This window comes from Neltuma alba, unplaced genomic scaffold (assembly GCF_004799145.2).
Source record: "Neltuma alba isolate B1F8T4 unplaced genomic scaffold, ASM479914v2 tig00011004_pilon, whole genome shotgun sequence".
Classification (NCBI taxonomy): Eukaryota; Viridiplantae; Streptophyta; class Magnoliopsida; order Fabales; family Fabaceae; genus Neltuma; species Neltuma alba.
This window is the reverse complement of record NW_021635758.1, coordinates 106,157-126,182: the sequence shown is the minus strand read 5'-3', so window position 1 is coordinate 126,182 and position 20,026 is coordinate 106,157. Positions and strand designations below refer to the sequence as shown.

The 20,026-nt window shown below is 33.9% G+C and overlaps 3 protein-coding genes across 3 annotated transcripts in view; all 3 read right to left on the bottom strand.

Annotated features, from left to right (window-relative positions):
- LOC114760607 (ankyrin repeat-containing protein NPR4-like) overlaps positions 1-19,020 on the bottom strand; it is a 49,219-nt gene extending 30,199 nt beyond the window's left edge. The window contains exon 1 of the mRNA XM_028949878.1: positions 18,989-19,020. The gene's annotated coding sequence lies outside the window, so the exon portion shown is untranslated. The remainder of the gene's footprint in view (positions 1-18,988) is intronic.
- Positions 12,576-13,866, bottom strand: LOC114760595 (ankyrin repeat-containing protein NPR4-like). Its single transcript, XM_028949853.1, has 2 exons — positions 13,546-13,866; positions 12,576-13,229 (listed from the first exon to the last, which is right to left on the bottom strand). Exons 1-2 carry the CDS (start codon positions 13,864-13,866, stop codon positions 12,627-12,629), a joined length of 924 nt encoding a protein of 307 aa, XP_028805686.1. The 3' UTR covers positions 12,576-12,626.
- On the bottom strand, positions 14,928-16,496 carry LOC114760594 (protein fem-1 homolog A-like). The gene is made up of 3 exons (XM_028949852.1): positions 16,202-16,496; positions 15,212-15,706; positions 14,928-15,088 (listed from the first exon to the last, which is right to left on the bottom strand). The coding sequence occupies exons 1-3, from the start codon at positions 16,494-16,496 to the stop codon at positions 14,928-14,930; spliced, it is 951 nt and encodes a 316-aa protein (XP_028805685.1).
- Positions 19,021-20,026: the final 1,006 nt, after the last annotated feature.

Below are 20,026 nucleotides of genomic sequence, written 5' to 3'. Positions count from 1 at the left end.
AAAAAAAAATCAAATCCTTTGACTTATTTTTTTTATTATATTGAAGTATTATCTTCTTTTAATAACACTTTTCTCACAAATTTTAATACATTTTATATATTCCATTCTGTGCTCCAGATACTAGCATAAATATCTGACAGGATAAAACCATCTCTATCAAGATGACAGACTCACTCTCCGTACTATCAATAGGATAGCTGTAGGAAGTCTGACAAGGATAAATAAAAATTCAAAATCAATAATATATTTTCATATTCACCAAAACTTAGAAACTTTTGCAGATTAATGTAATTTGTTTAATTTAAAAAAATAAATGAATTCATTTAAAGGAAAATTACACATAGGTCCCACAGAAGAAAATTAATTCAGATAAAGTCCCTGAAAATTCCCAAATACTGCCTACGTCCTTAGGGACCTGTGTATAATTAAGTTTAATTGTGATATTACCTCCTTACCCCCATTAATTTGAGTCTGAATATTTTTCCCGCCTCAAACCCTCAACTGCTCTCTGTTTCTAACGGGACCATCTTCTTCCTCATGGCGTGTTTCCATTGTGTGCCTTCAACTTCACAGCTTCCTCATCATCGTCACTCTATTTATCACCGTAAATCTCATTGCGTCCATTGTCAGTTGTTTAAAACCACTTCCCTTGTTGTTCGTGTTGCCTCCGTCGTTGGCATCGTGGGTTCATCGTTGGTTGTCTCCGGGTGAGTCCTCCTTCTATTGTCATGTTCTTTTCCCTCGTTTGTGATTGCTTTCTTTGTGTGGGTAATCTGAATCTGCATTTAAGGCATGCAGTAGTATTAATTTGTCTATCCTTATATTCCCTCCTACAATATTCTTCCTTTTTTATTATGCGAATCCTGATGTTTTGTAAACAAAATGCAAATCTTTGCCAGATGATTTCATAGGTAAAAGAGAATACTGGAAATAAAACTGCAGAGGTTCTTTTCTTTGAAATATATAGGATGTGCAGGTATGTTAACATCAACCACATTACATACTCAATGTGGGTGGGAACTGGGAAGCGAATAATTTCTAAGACGTTAGACTTGTGCTAACTCATTTTTCATTATTTTCTTTATTCTCATAAACTTCTATGGATGGATTTATTTCAAAGTATAATTATTCCCCAAGAATTAGAACAAAATTATGAATAAAACAACCACTCGTTGGGCGAATAAAATGTTCATTTAAACGACCCAAGGTGATTTCAAGGCGGGGGAAGGAAGTCCCAAAGGTCCTAAAAAAATTGCTAGTGGGTGGGTGTGTTAGTATTTTAGAATTTCCTCTGTTTTTTTTGGAGCACTCTATCAATTTTATAACAACTATCTCCAACATTCTGGCTGCCTAAATTCCTGGCTACATTGCTTTTAGGAAAATAATGTAAATGTAGATATATATATATATATATAGGTGTGTGTATATATTAAGGATAACATTCAGATAATTGAGTTAGTATGTTAGATGGCTAGGAGAACCTAGATATCTTAGAGCTATCATAAAATTCATGAAACACTGATACTTTAGAAGTAAGCTCTTACAGGTATTGTATCTCATATTTTGAAGATAAAATACATGGTATATTAAACTAAATTGGAACATAGTTGTCCATTTAATACAAAATATTGTATCGTTCCAAAAACAAATAACCCTTTTTTTTAAGTGACAAGCAGTTGGAAAGTTATAATGTCATGACATTATTTTTTTCCTTTTCACAGTTTAACAAAATGGGAAAAAAGAGTAAGAGCAAAGATGAACAAAGGCCTAGGAACTTCTTTGGATACATACTATTTATTGAAGAATTTTATGAGAAGAACAAGAAGAAGTTCAAGTCTTTTGAAGAGGGCACTAGCTCTGTGAAAAAGGCTTGGGAGAAGTTAACAAAAGAGGAGAGAGAACAATATAGTGAAAGGGCTAAAGAAATAAGAGTCCCACCGAAAGGGAAGAATTATATTGTTCCCTTCCACACACGGTGTGCTCTAGGACAATTTATGGAAGTTTGCAAGCACTTAAAAAAAGTGAAGATAAGATGGAAAGGCTGAAAAGAATTGGTTTTGATGGTTGAAATATGCTGCTCACAAATTTATAGGGATTTTTGTGGTGAATTGATCCATGTGTTTGACCCTGTAAGTAGGAAAATTTCAATTCAAGGGAAGACATATGAAATGGGGCTCGGAGATGTAGATCAATTGATGGGCCTACCATTTAAGGGGTAAGAAATTAAAATGAATCTAGAGAATAAAGATGAAACATTTAAGGAATTAAGGAGTGACTATAGGAAAGTGTCATACAAAACAATAGGAACATGGTTGATTGAAGGAAATGAGGATGAAAAGTTTGAATTCCTTTTTGTTATGTATGCATTAGGAGTCCTCTTGTGTCCTAGCTCTAGTGTATGGGTTAGTGATAAAGTGTTGAAGGTCATTATGGCGACAAATGATAGTTTAGGATAGCATGATTAGAGCAACTTTATTTTCAGAGAATTTTGCAACTCAATTGCAGAGTTCAAGAAAGAAAAAGCTAATGGGATAAAAAATGTGGGAGGTTGCTTGTACTTCTTAATGGTAAGTGTGGGTATGATTCATTTACTTTGATGTTAGTTGTATTGTCAATGTGCGATGTGCTGTTATTAATGGGTGCTATGTATGTTGTAATTGGTTACTCTGTATGTTGTCATTCGCTGGTATGTACATTGTCAAATGCTTATATGTATGTTGTCATTCGTTCGTGTGAAGGTTGTTATTATCCTGTGTGTACGTTGTCATTGGCCTCTATTGGTTTGTCACTTGTTTATGTATATGTTGTAATTGGTTGCTGTGCATGTCATTGGCCTCTGTTGGTTTGTCAGTCACTTATGTATAGGTTGTAATTGGTTGTTGTTAATGGCATAAACGTAAGTCGTGATTGGCTGATGTGTAGGTTGTTACTGTATGCTGTTGATGTTGTTATTCAGTTAAGTATGGGTTATCAATGGCTGCTGTGCATGTTTTCATTCAGTTAAGTGTGGGTTGTGATTGGTTGCTGTGTATGTTATAAATGGCACAAATGTAGGTTGTGATTGGCTGAAGTGCAGGTTGTCACTGTATGCTATGCATGTCATTCGGTTAAGTGTGGGTTGTGATTGACTGCGTGCATGTTATGAATGGTACAAATGTAAGTTGTGATTGGCTTATGTGTAGATTGTGACCGTACACTGTGCATGTTGTCATTTGGTTAAGTGTGGGTTGTGATTGGCTATTATGAATGTTGTGAATGACATAAATATAGGTTGTGATTGGCTGATGTGTAGGTTGTCACTTATGCTGTACATGTTGTCTTTCGGTTAAGTGGGGGTTGTAATTGGCTACTGTGCATGTTGTGAATGGTATAAATGTAAGTTGTGATATGCTTATGTGTAGGTTGTGACTGTATGCTATGCATGTCATTCAGTTAAGTATAGGTTATGATTGGCTGCTGTGTACGTTGTGAATGGCATGAATGTAGGTTGCGATTAGCTGATGTGTAGGTTGTCACTGTATGCTGTACATGTTGTTATTTGGTTCAGTGTGGGTTGTGATTGGCTGCTGTGTATATTATGAATGGTAAAAATGTAGGTTGTGATTAACTTATGTGTAGGTTGTGATCGTATGCTGTGAATGTTGTTATTTGGTTAAGTGTGGGTTGTGATTGGCTGCTATGCATGTTGTGAGTGGCACAAATGTAGGTTGTGATTGGATGATGTGTAGGTTGTGAATGACCACTGTGTATATTGTCAGTGGCCTCTCTACATGTTGTCATTGTTGTATAGCTAAGTTATCATTTACTTGATATGCAGATTTATTACCTACAATACTTTCCATTGGAAAAAAAAGGCTTAAAAAAATGAGAATGCCATTATGTATTGGGATGAGGAAAAAGTGAAGACAAGAGTAAAATTAGAAAAGAACAATGACAGAAGCATATTACATGGTGTTACCAACATCAGTGGGGCTTCATCTAGTACATCTAATACAAAAATAAAGCTAACCCACCCGGTAAGTAAATAATACGGAGCTTATTTTGGTGCTGTGTACAGTTTGGAGTAATGATTAGTTTAATTATTGTTATTTTATAGAAAATAAAGAGAACGTATGAAAGGTTGGTGACCATGGTTGAAGGGTTAGTGTCGACAATTAGAGAAGAGTTGGTTTCCCTACAGTTGAGGTTAACGGATGAGAGTGAGAAGGAAGATATGATGGAAGCAGTAAGTAGTGAAGATGATGAAGAAAAGTCAAGTAAAGATGAAAAAACTAGTAGAGATGGTAAATGAATCCCAAAAGATTCAATATAAAAGGAAGAATAGAGTGAACTAGAAAAAGATGATAAAGATGAGGAAAAAATTGCTTAGCATGAAGAAGAAAGTAAATCTCAAGATGAAGAGAAAGGAGAAGGGAGTGAACTAGAAAAAGATAATGAAGAACAGGAAAAATATGCTCCGCATGAAGAAGAGAGTCAATCTCAACATGAAGAGAAAGGAGAGGAGAGTGACTCTAGATCAGAGGATGATAGAGAAGAAAAAACTGAAGACAAGTCTAGTGATGTAGCAACAAAAGAGGATAAAGGGGAAGGCGATGATGAGGAGGGAAAAGATGAAATGAACAAGGAAGCACAAGGACAAATAGAAGTAAGAAGATCAACACGAGTGAGAAGCCATGCAATCAAATCTCCCTGGTTAAAGGAGGTGAAAAAAGGACGTGGCAAGAGAAAACTTGATGAGAAAGAGGAATTATTTTGGATGTACACAATAAGATGTGATGAAGATGAAGGTGGCAAGTAAATGTTGGAACTGATTGTAATTGGAACAACTAACTGAGAATAATTCTAGACATACAACTTAATTACTGATTGTTCCTTTTGTTGTAGGTATATTGTAAAGATGTATGGATACTTCCTGACACGTGCTGAGCTTTGCTGCCTACAAGATAGGAAATGGATGAAGGACAGGGTAAGATAGTTGTTTACATAGATAGAGAACTAGCAATGTCATTATGATTATGACTAATTGTTTGTATCTGTCATATAGTTCATGTCTATGGTAGCGAGACCTTTGGTGGGAGATGAAAAAGAGAACAACAGTTGTGTCAGTAGCCATATTTTTTCACCCGAGTTAATGTAAACAATGGCCGCTAATCCTCTTAAGTGGAGCCTGGAAAATCATGAACATGAAATCTTGCCGGAGTACTTAGGATATAATATTGGAGACTGTGACTTCATATTTGGCCCCACCCTTGTCAATTACCATTGGTTCTATTATGTGATGGATATAAGAACCATGCGTTTCCATGCCCTTGATTCGTTGGTCGATAATTTGACTATGTTGAGATTACAAAAAGAGGAAGAAGATGCCATCAAAATGGGGAAGAAATCAAAGAGGAAGCAAGGGAAAAGGAAAGGACAAATAGATCCTAAGCAATTCATGGTAAAAGGGATTGTATGCACAACTTTTCGTTTATTATATTACTTGTTAATGCATTATGGTTGCTTGTTTGCGTAACTGTCCTGGTTGTTAATGCCTGCTGATTACTTGTTATTCACTACTATCAAGGTTATTAATGCTTACTGATAACTTGTCATTCACTACTATCAAACTTGTTCCTTTTTTTGTTTCTTTTTTGCAGAGAGATTGTTTCTGCCAAGTGCTTTGTGTACTAAAGCCAACACTATTTGACCAAGAGGACAAAATTGACAACAAAGTCACATGGGCAAAAGTTCATATGCATTCTGACATGTGAGTTGTTGTTGTGCACAACAAGTAATTGTGTTTGAGCTTTTCAGAGCTAATGTTCATTGATTAAAGTACTAAATTTTCCTTTGCAGGGACTCTTGTGGGGTTCATGTTTTGAGCTGGTTACAAACATGAGACAACACGGAGTATGGTGATGACGGCTACACGATGCCTAAATACTCCCCTCAAGAATCCATGACTTGAAGGTTAGATGCTTGTGGTGGCTTGTAACTCATCGGAACAACCTGCATGGCGAGCAAGTGCTACCTTCGCTACAAGGAAACCCCCAAAGCAAAAGGAAGAAATAAACGACGAGTATATATTGTATTTAGTTTTTTTTAATTTCACAATATAATAACAGCTTAATGTAAAGTTCACGTTTTATATTTTTATTTCACAGCATATTGACTGATGAATGTAAAGTTCAGATTTTGTTTTTTTATTTGACCATATAATGATAGCTGGAAGTTAAGATATGTTAATGTGTATTGACATCGTTTACTCGTTATGAAGTTTTTGTTATGGCATTCATGTGTGTTGATAACGACAAAATTCTTCGTTCCAAACCTGGATCATGTCCACAAATGCATACTAAATAAAAATAGATAAACAAATGGTAACCATGATGACATGATTGGCATATATCACAGTCCTCTCTGTCACATCTATTTACAACCTCAACAGTGGCTTTTTACAATCCAATGAGAGATGGTTAACAACCTCGGCAGTGCCCCTGACAACTCACTCTGTGGGGTATCACAGTTTCTAAAAAATTGTATTATCAGCACATATAACGACCTTAACAATAAAATGAGAAGTATTTTGGAGTCATTAACAGCTTTAATTGAACCCAATATGATTACATCAGATTTTTATTACAGAGATTCATTTACAACCTCAACGGCGGTTGTTGACAACCCCACGAGAAGTGGTTAACAACCTTCACAGTGCCCTTGACAACTCATGTTGTAGGATATCACAGCCTCCACATAACATGAAATTATAACAAAATCATATCATGTTATAACTTTAACACAACTCGGATGTGTTAAGAAATCATTGAGCACTGCAAGTAGGAGAAATTGTCACTTTATATCAGTAACATAATTCAGACTACTAATGACAATTTTCACGACGTCTGATAACAAGTCCATTACAACCTATTGACAAGTACATCAAAATACAGATATGATATTATATCAGATTACAACCATATGTCATTTACTACTTGATATATATATACACACAATGTAACTACACCAAATTTACAACCCATTCAAAAAAGCATACGGGTTGCATGTGTGGATAATGACAGACAACTTGAGGTGTAAGTTATGACATTTGCAAAACAATTCTGTCATAAGCATTCACAAAAAGAAATATAAACAAGCCACCAATAAAGCTCAACTTAGATTAGGGTTCTGACAAGTCTTCACAGTGTGCCCTGGCTCATGGCATCTTCTACAATGGTAAAGTTTTTTTGTTTTGAAATTGAGATTCAATCCTTTTTTCTTTGGCCTCCCTGAGGTCTTTTAGTGATTGGTGGCTGTAAAAATGTTCCTGTCATCATCTGCGTAACGGTAAGAGCTTCAAGATGTGGACAATCATGTGTTGCAATTGGCCTCATACTACTTACATATATTTTCTCTTGGACAGACAGTTTATAGCAATCATCTACAAATTCATAGACACTACCGTGAAGTAGCTTTATCGCTTCACATGCATACACCAGGTACTCTGCTTATTTGGCATCCTAAACAAATGTATTTGTGTGCCATTACATCAATAGTGACACAAATTATTCTAGTAGAAGATGTAGTATGAACTTGAAATCGATTATCTTCATAATATACACTATGCATATTCTCCACTCTTGCTACTCATTCTTGCAACTTGGACTTAATATTTGGCCAAACGCCATTTGTCTAATTTCTCATTGCTATTTTGCTTGCAACCATCTTCTTCACTAATTTCTCTATATGCTTATGTATGAGAATTGATATATTGTGCTTCATCTCCTTCAAAATCCAGGCATTAAATGACTCCGCAACATTAGTGGTGATATTATCCCATCATTTAAATAGAAATTTGCTTAAAACCCATCGATCTACATCTTCTTGAGTCTCAACCCAATCAGCTAATTGTGGACAAAATGATCTAAGTTTTCCTATTGCAGCAACATATTCATTCTCAATCCTTGCGTAGGTAATTCCATCCAATATTTTCAGTGCGACCTCCTTTGAACTACCTGAAACTTGTCTCCTGTCTTGGTTAATTTTTAAATAATGTGTACTAAAATTTTCTTTACATGCCTGTAGCAAAAAGCATGTCTCTCGCCACTAAATACTGTCCGCACAGCACCTATAATGGCATTATTCTGATTTGAAACTATCATTGTCTCCACTGATCTTGTGATGTCTTTGACATTCTGGAGAAACCAAGCCTAATCATCATATGTCTCGCCACTAACTATAGCATATGCTAATGAAAATAGTTTATTGTCCACATTATATGCATTAGCTGAAATCAATGTCCCCCTATAAGGATCACTTAGATGACATCCATCTATATAAAGTATATTTCGACAACCTTCTAAAAATCCATTAATTGAGCATCCATAAACAATAAACATCCTCTTAAATCTATGACCATCCAACCCTTCCCATCGAGAAATTGTGTTTGGATCAGTTTCAATAAGCCTTTCACAAATCCAGGAAATCACCATGTATGAATCCTTTTGCCCAACCATGTATTTCCCTCAATGCTCTTTCTCTACCCCTGTATGCTTGACTATAATTTAGTCGCACCCCATATTCTCTGTACAAATCTCTTTTAATTTTATTAACATTCATTTCTATATTACATCTCAAAGAATCTATCATGATTGATGATGTTAAGCTTGACCTTCCAGAGTAAGATACAACCAAGCTGTCCTGCGCATAATGCACATGCTTACTTAATGTTCTTATTGTTAAGAACTTAGAATCTTGTCTTTGTCCCATTAAGTATGCACCTATGTACCACGGGCATCCCTCCGCCATACATTTCACAATGATCTTTTGTTGACTGTTCTTTCAAATTTGTATGAAAACTTCTTAGCAATGCTGTACCTATATAGTGCTTGTCTAAGGGCCACTGCATTAGGAAAAATTTATCCTTCTCCAATAACCAAACCTTTCCACTTTGTTGAATTCGTTTCTAGAATTGGGGTTGGCATCATTTGTGAACCACATGGCAATGATAGTAGGTCTTCACTACACATATTGGGTGGAGACATGGACAATGCATCTAAACCTCCAAACAAGTCTTCCATCCTACATAACACAACAGGCCATAGGGTCATTAATGACAATCTTCGATCACTGCAATAACAACTTATGCACAACAATTGATAATAGCCAATATTACTTCAAAATTTAAATAATACAACTTACACATGTTGCTCTTCTATTGTAATATCCCTTGTTAGTTGTGAATTTTGATCTCCATTTTTTCCTATATATACATGACCATTGTCACCATTGAAATTAATTAAATGTCCCACTCCATCATCTACAAGGTCCACAAATGTACATTCATCAAAGGTTACTGTGAATTTGATAACCATTCCATTACTTTCTTTTCCCACAATTGATGCTACCATTGTTCTAAATTTTTTATATGATGTGCCTTCCTTTATTATTCTTGTTCTCACACCACCTCCAACATATTGCATTTCACCTTCTACATCATTAATAAATTGTCCCCCTATATGGAGGTAACAAAACAAATGCTTCCCACTCGAAGTTGCTATCCTTCATATCAACCTGTCACAATCACTCGTTAATAACAAGTCATATAGTTATATTAACAACCTTCGATGTACCTATTAATAAGAAATTTAACCATCGCGTTACAGGGGTTATAACAAAAAAATATTTCATTTTCATTCATTTTCATCAGCAACACAGCATCAATCACTGAAAAACAAAGCATCATTCACCAAAAAACAGAGCATTACTTTATAACCCTAGCCACACATAACAAACCACACCTAAGATTATTAAAATCACATATGACTTAAATGAACCTCCCTTGATAGTTCAAGTGAGTTGAATCACATCTTTAATATCCACACACCCACAACCAATCAACTTTTCAAACCAACATTAAACTTGAGACTGGTTGTGTACGAAAGAAGAGGAATGTTGTTACTGATGATACCTACAAAGAAGATGAAGAAAAAACATAGCTTGCTTGGAATAATAGAGGACCAGCGTAGACCTCCGTTCCTTCTTTCAGAAGCTTCTCTTCCTCATGCATGCAACACCAGTGCGAAACTGAAGCTTTCCCTGTTTTTTTGCCTTTTCAATCAATAAGGGCAAAACAGACTTTTCACAATTCTAATATTTTGCTCTGAGGTCTCTGGGGACTTAGGAAGCATTTGAGGATTTTCAAGGACTTTATCTAAATCAGTTCTCTTTCATAGGACCTGTGTGTAATTTTTCCTTCATTTAATGTATTGAAGCCTAAACTAGAATCATCAAATTTAACATGCTATAACTTGCAGGTTGTGCTGGAATGGCCAAAAAAAAGGACCTAATACTAAGAAAATATAACAATATCCAATCATGACTGTACCTAAATGATAATTACCACCTAGAATTCCCCAAACTTACAAATCCCACAACAACTTTGAATTACAATGATCTTATAACTTGCCATTTGATTTCCCAAAAAACAAAAAGAAAGAATTACAATGATATAACACATTTAACATTAGGTCCACACAAAGAAGGAGGATCATCTCTAATGACTAAAACTCTTGAAAGTCTTCTGTGACAATATTTTCATCATCAGATTGTTGAAGTTTAGCCTAACAACTCCTCTCATCAAAAAGTATCATCTTCTTTAGGTGTTGTTAGACTCTGAAACTTATTAGGTCCACATAAAGAAGGATAGTCTCTAATGGCTAAAACCCTTCTTCTAGTCATCATAAACTTATGAGAATAGTCATAACCTAATGGGTGAGACAATAGTTTCTCGACCCATCAAGTTTTTGTCATCACAAGTAGTGATCTCAAAATGAGATGTATTATCAGATTGTTGTTGTTGAAGCTTCTTCGCAGTTATATCTTTTCTAGGTTTTTCTGTGAATTGCCCATACCTAGGTGGATAATCGAGAATCACAAATTGCTTCCTCTTTCTAGGAATGGTTCTTCTGTCCATCGAATTGTTTATTGGGGGAATTACAACCAAGTCCCACAGAAGAGAAATAATTACCAAAAGGTCCCAATAACAACCTCAACAGCCTATAATAACAAGTCCTATGGTGAGAATGACAACCTCTGGGACTTGTTTTTTAATTGTTTTTCTTGTTTGGGATCTCATTGTAATTCTCCCTTGTTTATTATTAGAAGAAAGCGTCCAAGTAAACAGCAAAAGAAAGGAGAAAGGATAAAAGAAAGAAGAGAAATGCAAGAAGAATAGTAAGAAAAAACGAGAAAGTGTTGAGAAAATATGTAACAAAAATGGAGTTTTGTTTCGTTGGTAGTGGAGGGGGAAAGAGGAGAGAGAGCTTGTTAGGTTTGGAAGGGTATTGTTCCTTGCTGATAAAAAAAAGATTATCATATAGAATGTGCTCATCTTAATCTAAATTATTTAAATTGGTTTTGAATAGTTTAGATTCAATTTTGAAATTTTATTATATCTTAAATGATTTTTTATTTTAATAGATATAAAATTTAAAATAAAGATAATTTTAAAACTTTACTTTAAAGAGAATAAATCTATTATTGAAAAATTACAATTTTAAATTTTAACTTTAGATTATTTAGATCAGATTATGAATAGTGTTATCTTTCTAGGTTTGGTGAATGAGTCAACACTGAATTAGGGCTCATTTATAAATATGTGTGTATGCATATATGAGAAGAATACAATCAAATCATAAATCATATATGTACAATAGTTTATATATCTTATCTATAACAATGACAATATATGTGATTTTATAATAGCATGCAAGATACTTTCCATTTATTTTAAAATCTTCAAAAACATTTCCTCAAATCACAACTCACAAGTTGTTATTTAGCTCCCCAAAATATAATTTTTATACTAAAATAATTGTCATTAATATAATATTGGGAGAATCCCAAAGAAAAATACATTTAAATTTCAAAATTTCAAATCAGTCTTGTTTATTACACTTTAATAATAATTGACAACATTTGATAAGCAAATAACAACATATTTTTATAGTCATTCCTCATTTGGGATTTTGAAATTTTAGAGGTATTTTTGAAAAAAATTTCTATAATATTTATTAATAATCTTTTCAATTCACAAGCAAAGAAATACATATGCGGGTCTGTGGGTATGAGGGAAATAGAGAGGCAGGGAGGGGAGAAAAAATTTTAATAAACGCAATTTAAAAAATTGAAAAAGTAGGGTTAAAAACTTTTCATTAATTTTTTTATACTTTTTATCTCATATATTCTCTCCATTAAAATTTCATAACCCCGCTTTCTCAATTTTTTAAATCAAACTCATCAAAATTTTCTTTCCCCTCCCCTCCCCTCCCCTCCCCTCATACCAAACATAGGGATAATCTCTCTAAATTAGTTACCTGGTTATTATATTGAGAACTAAAGGTAGTATATAATTTTTCAATCACATTAACCATACCAACCTCAAATTAGATGCACCTATGAAACCTCTTGAGAGGATTCTAACTCTCATCTTCTTTTTTTATCCTATTTCCCTCCTCTTCCTTTAGATCGATCAACATTTGAATGTGCATGTGTGTGTATGACTTGCAAGAAACATATATTATTCAATAGAAATACAAAGATAGTGGCAAATTAACCGTATGCACATACATTTCATGGCCAAGGGTTTATTTTACATTTCTGTTGAAGATGCCTGGGCCATAAGTAGAACAAATCACATTGCGAAGAAGAGGGAATTGTGACAATACAAAGAGGGTGACCGGGATACTAGCAATGATCATAACAGGAAGATAAGACCATGAGTATGTATGCTTTAGCATGAGAATAATGCATAAGCAAAATGCCACCATCATGGTTAAAATGGACAAGAAAAGCGTAGAAAGACCTATGACTAGCTTTTTTGGTAAGGATATGAGGAAGTCTCCTTCAGCATAGCGCGAGGTGAAAACCCCTAAAAATGTCAGTACTGAAGTTGTTGAAGAAAACAATGACAATGCATCTGAGATGATAAAGAGTATAAATAAGTTGTCTTTCAAAAATATTGGGTAGCCAGTGTTTTGATCATTCCCTCCTGGAACAGTAAAAGCTGTTGCAAACATGATGGTAACGATCAAAGCACCAACAACAGAACAGGAAGATGCTGTATCCTTCATCCATTTTTCTCCTGCATCCCTTAGATCTCTGTGAGTTTCTTTGAATATGTCTTCTGGTCGTTTACCCGCACTATTTCGAGATGCCCTAAGTCCAGGAGGTACCACCCTTTCAACTTCCTACATGCATTTATTTCATAAAAATAAATAAAATAATTATATATGCAAGAAAAGTTCTCACTAACGAACATTAAGCATCCTAAAGTTTGGGTGTAATTTTGTCTCGAAAGTTTAAAATCATAGCAATATTATCCTTTGTTATTAAAAATGTTTATTGTCAATGTCGCTATTTTAATGGCAAGGGATAACATTGCTATGATTTTAAATTTTTGGAGTAAATTTGCACCCAATAAAACTTTTGAAGTGCCCAACGCTCTTGGTAAGTAAAAAATTCCAAGACATATTTGCACTTTAACCTTATATATATATTTCTAACCTTGAACCATTGCATTTCTCTTTGCATCTGTAGAGCTGCACCAGAGACGCGGTTAAGTTGGTTAGAAGGAACCAGCTTGGCTGCAACATGCAGCATGCAATGTCCGGAGGTATCTACCACTGATGCTATTAAATTCTTGAAGCGATACTTGTGGATTAGGCTGAAGACCTCAGCCTGACGATGTTGAATAGCACAGAAGAAAGTGTTCCAATTTCCTAATCTTGAAGTAAACTGGATCAGCTGTGGGTTTGTTTTTGATACTTCAGACAAAAAATCAACAAGCCCTTCTTTAGCCGCACGGTACAATGTATTAATGACCATGTCATGTTGTTGCTTATCCAAAAGAGGTGCCCTCTGACAAAGTAGTTTTAGAATTTGAGATGCTCGTTCATGCAGCAGCTTTAGCTCATATATTTCCTTCACTCCTATATATATATATGGATTCCCAACTCATCACTTATAACTATGTATCTCTAGCTTGTGTTTATGAGATTTATTTGAAAACATACAAGGTATGAAATTCTTAGCATATGATATGATATACCTAACCGATTATAGGCGTTACAGATGAACCAGTGCAGTAGACCATGCCCTGTTGCAAGCAAAGTGTTAAAACAACGTAGTGATGAATAGGAATTTGGACATAAGCCAAAGATGCCACTTAAGTGTGAACATTTAACACTCAGTATAATACCATCTTTAGTTCTTAATATAAAAACTAGATAATCTAATTTGGAGAGATTAAGAAATTAACTAAATTATTTATAATAAATATATGTTGACTTTTCTAAATTATTATATTTAATCATGTATGTTGAAACTACCCCTTGGTAAAAATCTATTGCAATCAATGGAGATATTTTGGAGAAAACACCATAAATTTAAGAGACAAAATGGATTGAAGTTAGGACCAAATTTAACTCCTAACTAACTCTTACATTTAGGACCAGAAGTATTAGTTGAGGTTTGGAGATATCTTAACTAAACTATGTAATCATATTTTACTTTCATTTTTAAATCATTTGAGAGAATTTAGAATTAGCTTGGGTTTTTTTTCACACACACACGAGTGTGTATGTGCTTGTGTATTACACCTTGAATGCTTTCATCGTTGCCTTCTTGTTGAATGTCTACACGAACATTGTCGGTTGTTGTGGTCGATGGTATAGGTATGGCTTCCACCAAAAAGAGAGACAAGAGAAACAGAGAAAATTGAGCGTCTCATTCAAGGTAAAACAGAAAATGACTTGGTTTAACAGTCTTCACATTTAAATAGGAGAGGATGTTATAATAAGAGATTATTAGAGGCATGCAGAATTAAACAAGCGTAGTAAGTATATATATAGATTCTGAAAAGAAAGATATTTGAAAGTAGTGAGAGACTACTCACAATGATAAATCCATCTTTTCCAGAATCCAAGTTGATGACTTCCACTCTCAACTGCAGAAGGCATGATTGCTATACCGGCAACTGGTGTCCAATTGGTGTGGTCTGCAGCAAAAATGATATCTTCGCATTGTTCAAGTAGACGCAGAGCAATATCTGTAATTATTATATATAATTATGGCAAGATGTGAAATAAAGAGAAGAAAAAACTAGCCAACAAAATTATATAGAGAAATAATATATGTTCCCATTAAGGGCTGGGGAGGCAGGTTCGATTACCAAGTTCACCGGCTTCGAAACATGCACGAAGAAGTCGAGAACCTAGATAGCCATTTTGGGGTTTCAGTACTTCCAATGGGGTTTCCTCATAGAGAAAACGTCCCATTTCTTTCTGACCAGCACCAATGGCCAATGCAACAGGAAGATGATATCTCAAGTCCGGAGTGTCTAGTATGTTTCTATTCTTATTAAGCATGCATTTTGCGATTTCCACGACCCCAGTGGATGCAGCAATTGCAAGTGGAGTAGAGCCATAATCGTCGACTATTTCCAGGAACTCTGGGTCAGCTAATCTCACCAACTCCTCCACTAGTTCTACATGTCCAAAAAGTGCAGCCACATGGAGAGGTGTTCCATTTGCGGCTGTAACTTTCGCAGTCAAGGCACTTGGATGTCGGTCAAGGAATTCTTCTGCTGCCTCCCAGTTGTTAGCACATATAGCATTGTACAAAATGCCCACATCAAGTGAACCTGCTCCCGCTGCGTTCACAGTAACTAACCAACAATTCACGTATGTACATATCAGCACGAGTAGTAATTAAGTTTTTCATATCAGTATGTCCTAATTGAGTTTTTTTTCCCCCCTAATGAAGACTGAATAACATTATATCACGTGTAATTACTACCGAAAAAAGTAACAAACATTAGCTAAGAAACGAATTGAGTTGTTTTCTAATTACACAACCGGGAAAGAGTTGTGTGTATATATGTAAGGGTTAAATTGTTAATCTGCCCTAGAAGTCGTGTTGGGTACCCGAACTTTTTCTTCTTTGGTGCAAATTTATTTGTAGTTTAAAATTGTAACAATATTGCCTCCTCGCGTCAAAAAACTAATGTGGACTGTTAACATTTTTAACAGTAACAGCATTATTGTTACATTTTAAACTTCTGGACAAATTTACATCCGAAAAAACTTACTGAGTACCCAGTGCCTTGAAAACTTTCAAAATAAATTTGAACATTAACCCTTATATAAATAATTAAGGTTACCAGATGGTTTGTGGGCGAAGTTGTGACGAAGAATGCGCCAGGCAGCATTGGCTTCAGCGACTCCTTCTATGAGATGGCGAGTCTGGGGCGAGCATGAGATGCGCAAGATGCGCAATGCTTCTTCATTCTTTTGTCTCCAAGAGGGATCATCTTGATGAGGAGTTGTACCGTCAATCATCACTCTCCAAAGATGGTGAACTATGAGATAGTTTTTAACCAAATTAAACCACTCTCCAGAGTTCTCCTCCGTAAGTGGCTCTATAACCCTGTCGTTGTAAACACATGCCTCAGCCATAACTCACTCAATCTGCAAACAGAGACACCGTGTTGAGATTTCAAGTGTATTTCAAATTATAGCAACGTTTTCATAATTAAAACACAAACGTTATTCTAACTTTCTTGTTTGTTTTCCTGGCGCCTTCGTACCAAGCCGTCTCAGTTGGAAGTTGCTTTTGCGCGGAACTATGTAATAATCACCATTCCGTTGCATTTTAATGATTAAGATGAAACCAAAAATATTACTACCTCCTATACTTAATATAAAAACTAATTAACTAATTTAAATGTATTAAAAAATTTAGTTAAGTTAGTTATTTGTAATAAATAGGCATTGTATTGTCTTTTCTAAAATATCTTTGCTAATCAAGTATATTAGCTAAAAATACCATTATTAAAGGATTATTTTGAGAAAAAAAAGATAAATATGATAGACAAAGTAGATTAAGGTCTTATATTTAAGAACAAAATAAAAATCAAATGAACTTTTATATTAAGGATGGGAAGTAGTATAAACAATATAATCATTGATTTTAAAAAAAGAAGAAGAACATATATATGAAATTCTTTTCGTACGTTGTAACTTAATAAACAATCAATCATTTCCCTGCCATGCCGGGAACATGTGAGGACTTATATGTGTGTGCGCGCGTGTAAAGTAACCTTCAATTAATTGTAGGAGGCTTAGTTTTATTCTAAAGATAATTTTAAAATACATATTGTATTTATATATTTGTGTGTTAATTTTAAAAACTAACTGGAATTTTTTTATTTTTAATTTTAAAGATGTTTAAATAAAAAATAAAAGGAAGAAGAGTGGCTAACAACATACCAACCCTAAGAATATACAATGTAATATATGTGTGTGTGTCAAAACTTGAAACTCAACACCATTCCGTGGTCAAAAGAGCAAAAAAAAAAAAACAGAGAGAGGAATTTTTTTAGGGAAAATTTCATTTAAGGATCGCAATTGAGAATTTATTTCAAATAGTCCCAAAACATTTTGAAATGTTACTGCAAGACTAAAGAACCAAACTGAAATTAAAATTAAGAGTAAGATTACAATAATACCTCTCATTTTTATTTTATAAAAAAATAAATATTAATGGTCACTAGAATTCCGGTCATCGGAGGTCAGAAGTCCTGCCGCCGATACTCAGGTGACAGCCACTGGAGGTTAGAATTTCGGTGGCCGTTACTGTAGCTCCAATAATTGGAAGATTTTTTTTAACAAAAATAAAGTGACTAAGAGAAGGTTTGAACCTATGACTACTTGGCACATCAAAAGTAATATGACCACCAAACCAAACAAACCATTTAATCATATGATGCAAATAAAAATATATATAATAAAACAAATACAAGTATCCAAGTGTAAGCAAATAACAAGCTTTGTTGTAAATTTTTAAATTTCATTTGTTCATTTACACTTAACACTTATATTTTGAGTTGTGAATTCTCTTATGTTTGTTACTAATAGTCAAATTTGGATTGTAAATCCATAAATTTTTATTATAAGTCCTCAAATTTTATTTACTCATTTACATTTAAATACTTCTATTTGGGGTTGTGAATTTCATTATATTATTTGTAAATTGTTAAATTTTTGTTGTAAATTGCTGAATTTTATTTGTAAATTGTTAAATTTTACTTGTTCACTTACACTTAGACACTTGCGTTTGTTTTGTTATATATATTTTTATTTGCATCACATGATTAAATAATTTGTTTGGTTTGGTAGTCACATCACTTTTGGTGTATCAAGGGTCATGGATTCAAACTTTCCCTTGACCATCTTATTTTTTAAAAAAATCTTTCAGCCACCGGAGTTACAATAGCGGCCACCTGAGTACTAGTGGCCAGAACTCCGACAACCATTAATATTTATTTTTTAAAAAAATAAAAATGAGGGGTGTTATTATAATTTTACTTTTAATTTTAATTTCAGTTTGGTTCTATAATGACATTTCAGAATGTTTTGGGAGCTGTTTGAAATAAATTCTCCCTTAAATGAAATTTTCCCCTTTTTTTTTTATGCACAGAAACGTGGGGTATTTCTTTTTATTAGTTCGCCACAGCACTAGCCCTACTGACCCTGTTTGTACTAAAATGTTTCATTGTTTTTTTTTCATTGTTTTATGCACTAACCGGAGATAACTCGTTTAACCAGCGGAGTTGATGGACTACCCGAGTTAAAATTCTTAGATCTCAACGGACTCTTTGTTGTTGGGGGGGGGGGGAATTGAAAGGAAGAAAAAAGTGGTCGTCCAAATTAGTCTGTGTCGTCCTCTATGAATCTTATGACAATAAAGATGAAGAAAAAATAGAGCAATAAAAAAGAATGGAGAGAAAGAGAGAAGATAGGGGGAAGAAGAAGATCCAAGATGAAAAAAATTAAAGTATAAACAGGGGGAAAAAAAGGGGAGAAGAAATGAATCAGAGATGGGAAGAGAAAAAAAGGAGTAACTAGAAGAAGAAACTTGAAAACCAAGAAGCGAGAAAAGGTCTTACCGGAACCAAGAAAGAAGACGATGACTTGCTCAAGCTTTCAGTCCTCCCAACTCCCCACTACTGGAAAAATTGAAAATCCAATGCTAAACACAAGAATGAAGAAAGAAGAAAGAAGAGAGCTATAAATGACCAAGGTATACCGACATACGGTACAATTTTCAACTAATGCTTTGTTTTTTACTAATCAAGTCAATGAATGAATGAATTCAGACTGCACTCCTCTTTCACACTTTATTATAATTTTATTTTTTATTTTAGTTTATTTTTGTATTTGAATCATGAAATCGTTATTTATGATTTTATAACCATAAAACTACATATTGATGGGTTGAAGTTTTTTTTTTGGTCTAAATTAGTTAATATAAAATTGACAAATTTTGTATCAACATTGTGTTGTTTCATTCAAAACTTTATTCATTGTAGTGTTATTATATTAATACTTAGACTTATTATATTTTTATTTTTACTTGTTATTATATACTACCTCTGATTTTAATTATAAGAGCTAGTTCACTAATTTAAAGATATTAAGGAAACAAGTTAAGTTAGTTATTTATAATAAATAGGTGTTGTCTTTTCTAAAATATCCTTGCTAATCAAATGTATTGGCTAGAACTATCATTGCTAGAAGAATTATCCTTAAAAAAATACATAAATATGAGAGACAAAATAGATTGGGGTCTTATAGTTAGGACCAAAATAAAAATCAAACAAAGTTTTATATTAAAGATAGGAGGTAGTACATACAGTAATTTTTTTATCAAATTTTTTGTTTCAATTATTACTAGTTTAACTTTAGGTTGACCGCAATCTGATCTGCTAATCCTCATATCACTGTTTCAATCAATTTATTAACCGGTGTGATTTTTAGTGTATTTTTAATCGTAGCCATACAACTTTATTCTAAATATTTTTTTTTACAATATTGGCAATGGTTGTCATTTATTATTATAATAATTTCAACTACTCACTTTTTTTTTCTTTTGAATGGGGGGAACAATTAAAAACATACATTAATTATACTTAAAATTGAGTAGT

Excerpts from the sequence above, each read along its gene's own strand:
- LOC114760594 (XM_028949852.1), bottom strand. The coding sequence starts at position 16,496 with ATGGCTGAGGCATGTGTTTACAACGACAGGGTTATAGAGCCACTTACG. Across the intron at positions 15,707-16,201 it reads CTTCGCCCACAAACCATCTG|TTACTGTGAACGCAGCGGGA; the intron begins GTAACCTTAATT and ends ATTGTTGGTTAG. Across the intron at positions 15,089-15,211 it reads TTTCGAAGCCGGTGAACTTG|ATATTGCTCTGCGTCTACTT; the intron begins GTAATCGAACCT and ends TAATAATTACAG.
- LOC114760595 (XM_028949853.1), bottom strand. The coding sequence starts at position 13,866 with ATGGTCATTAATACATTGTACCGTGCGGCTAAAGAAGGGCTTGTTGAT. Across the intron at positions 13,230-13,545 it reads GAGAAATGCAATGGTTCAAG|GAAGTTGAAAGGGTGGTACC; the intron begins GTTAGAAATATA and ends AAATGCATGTAG.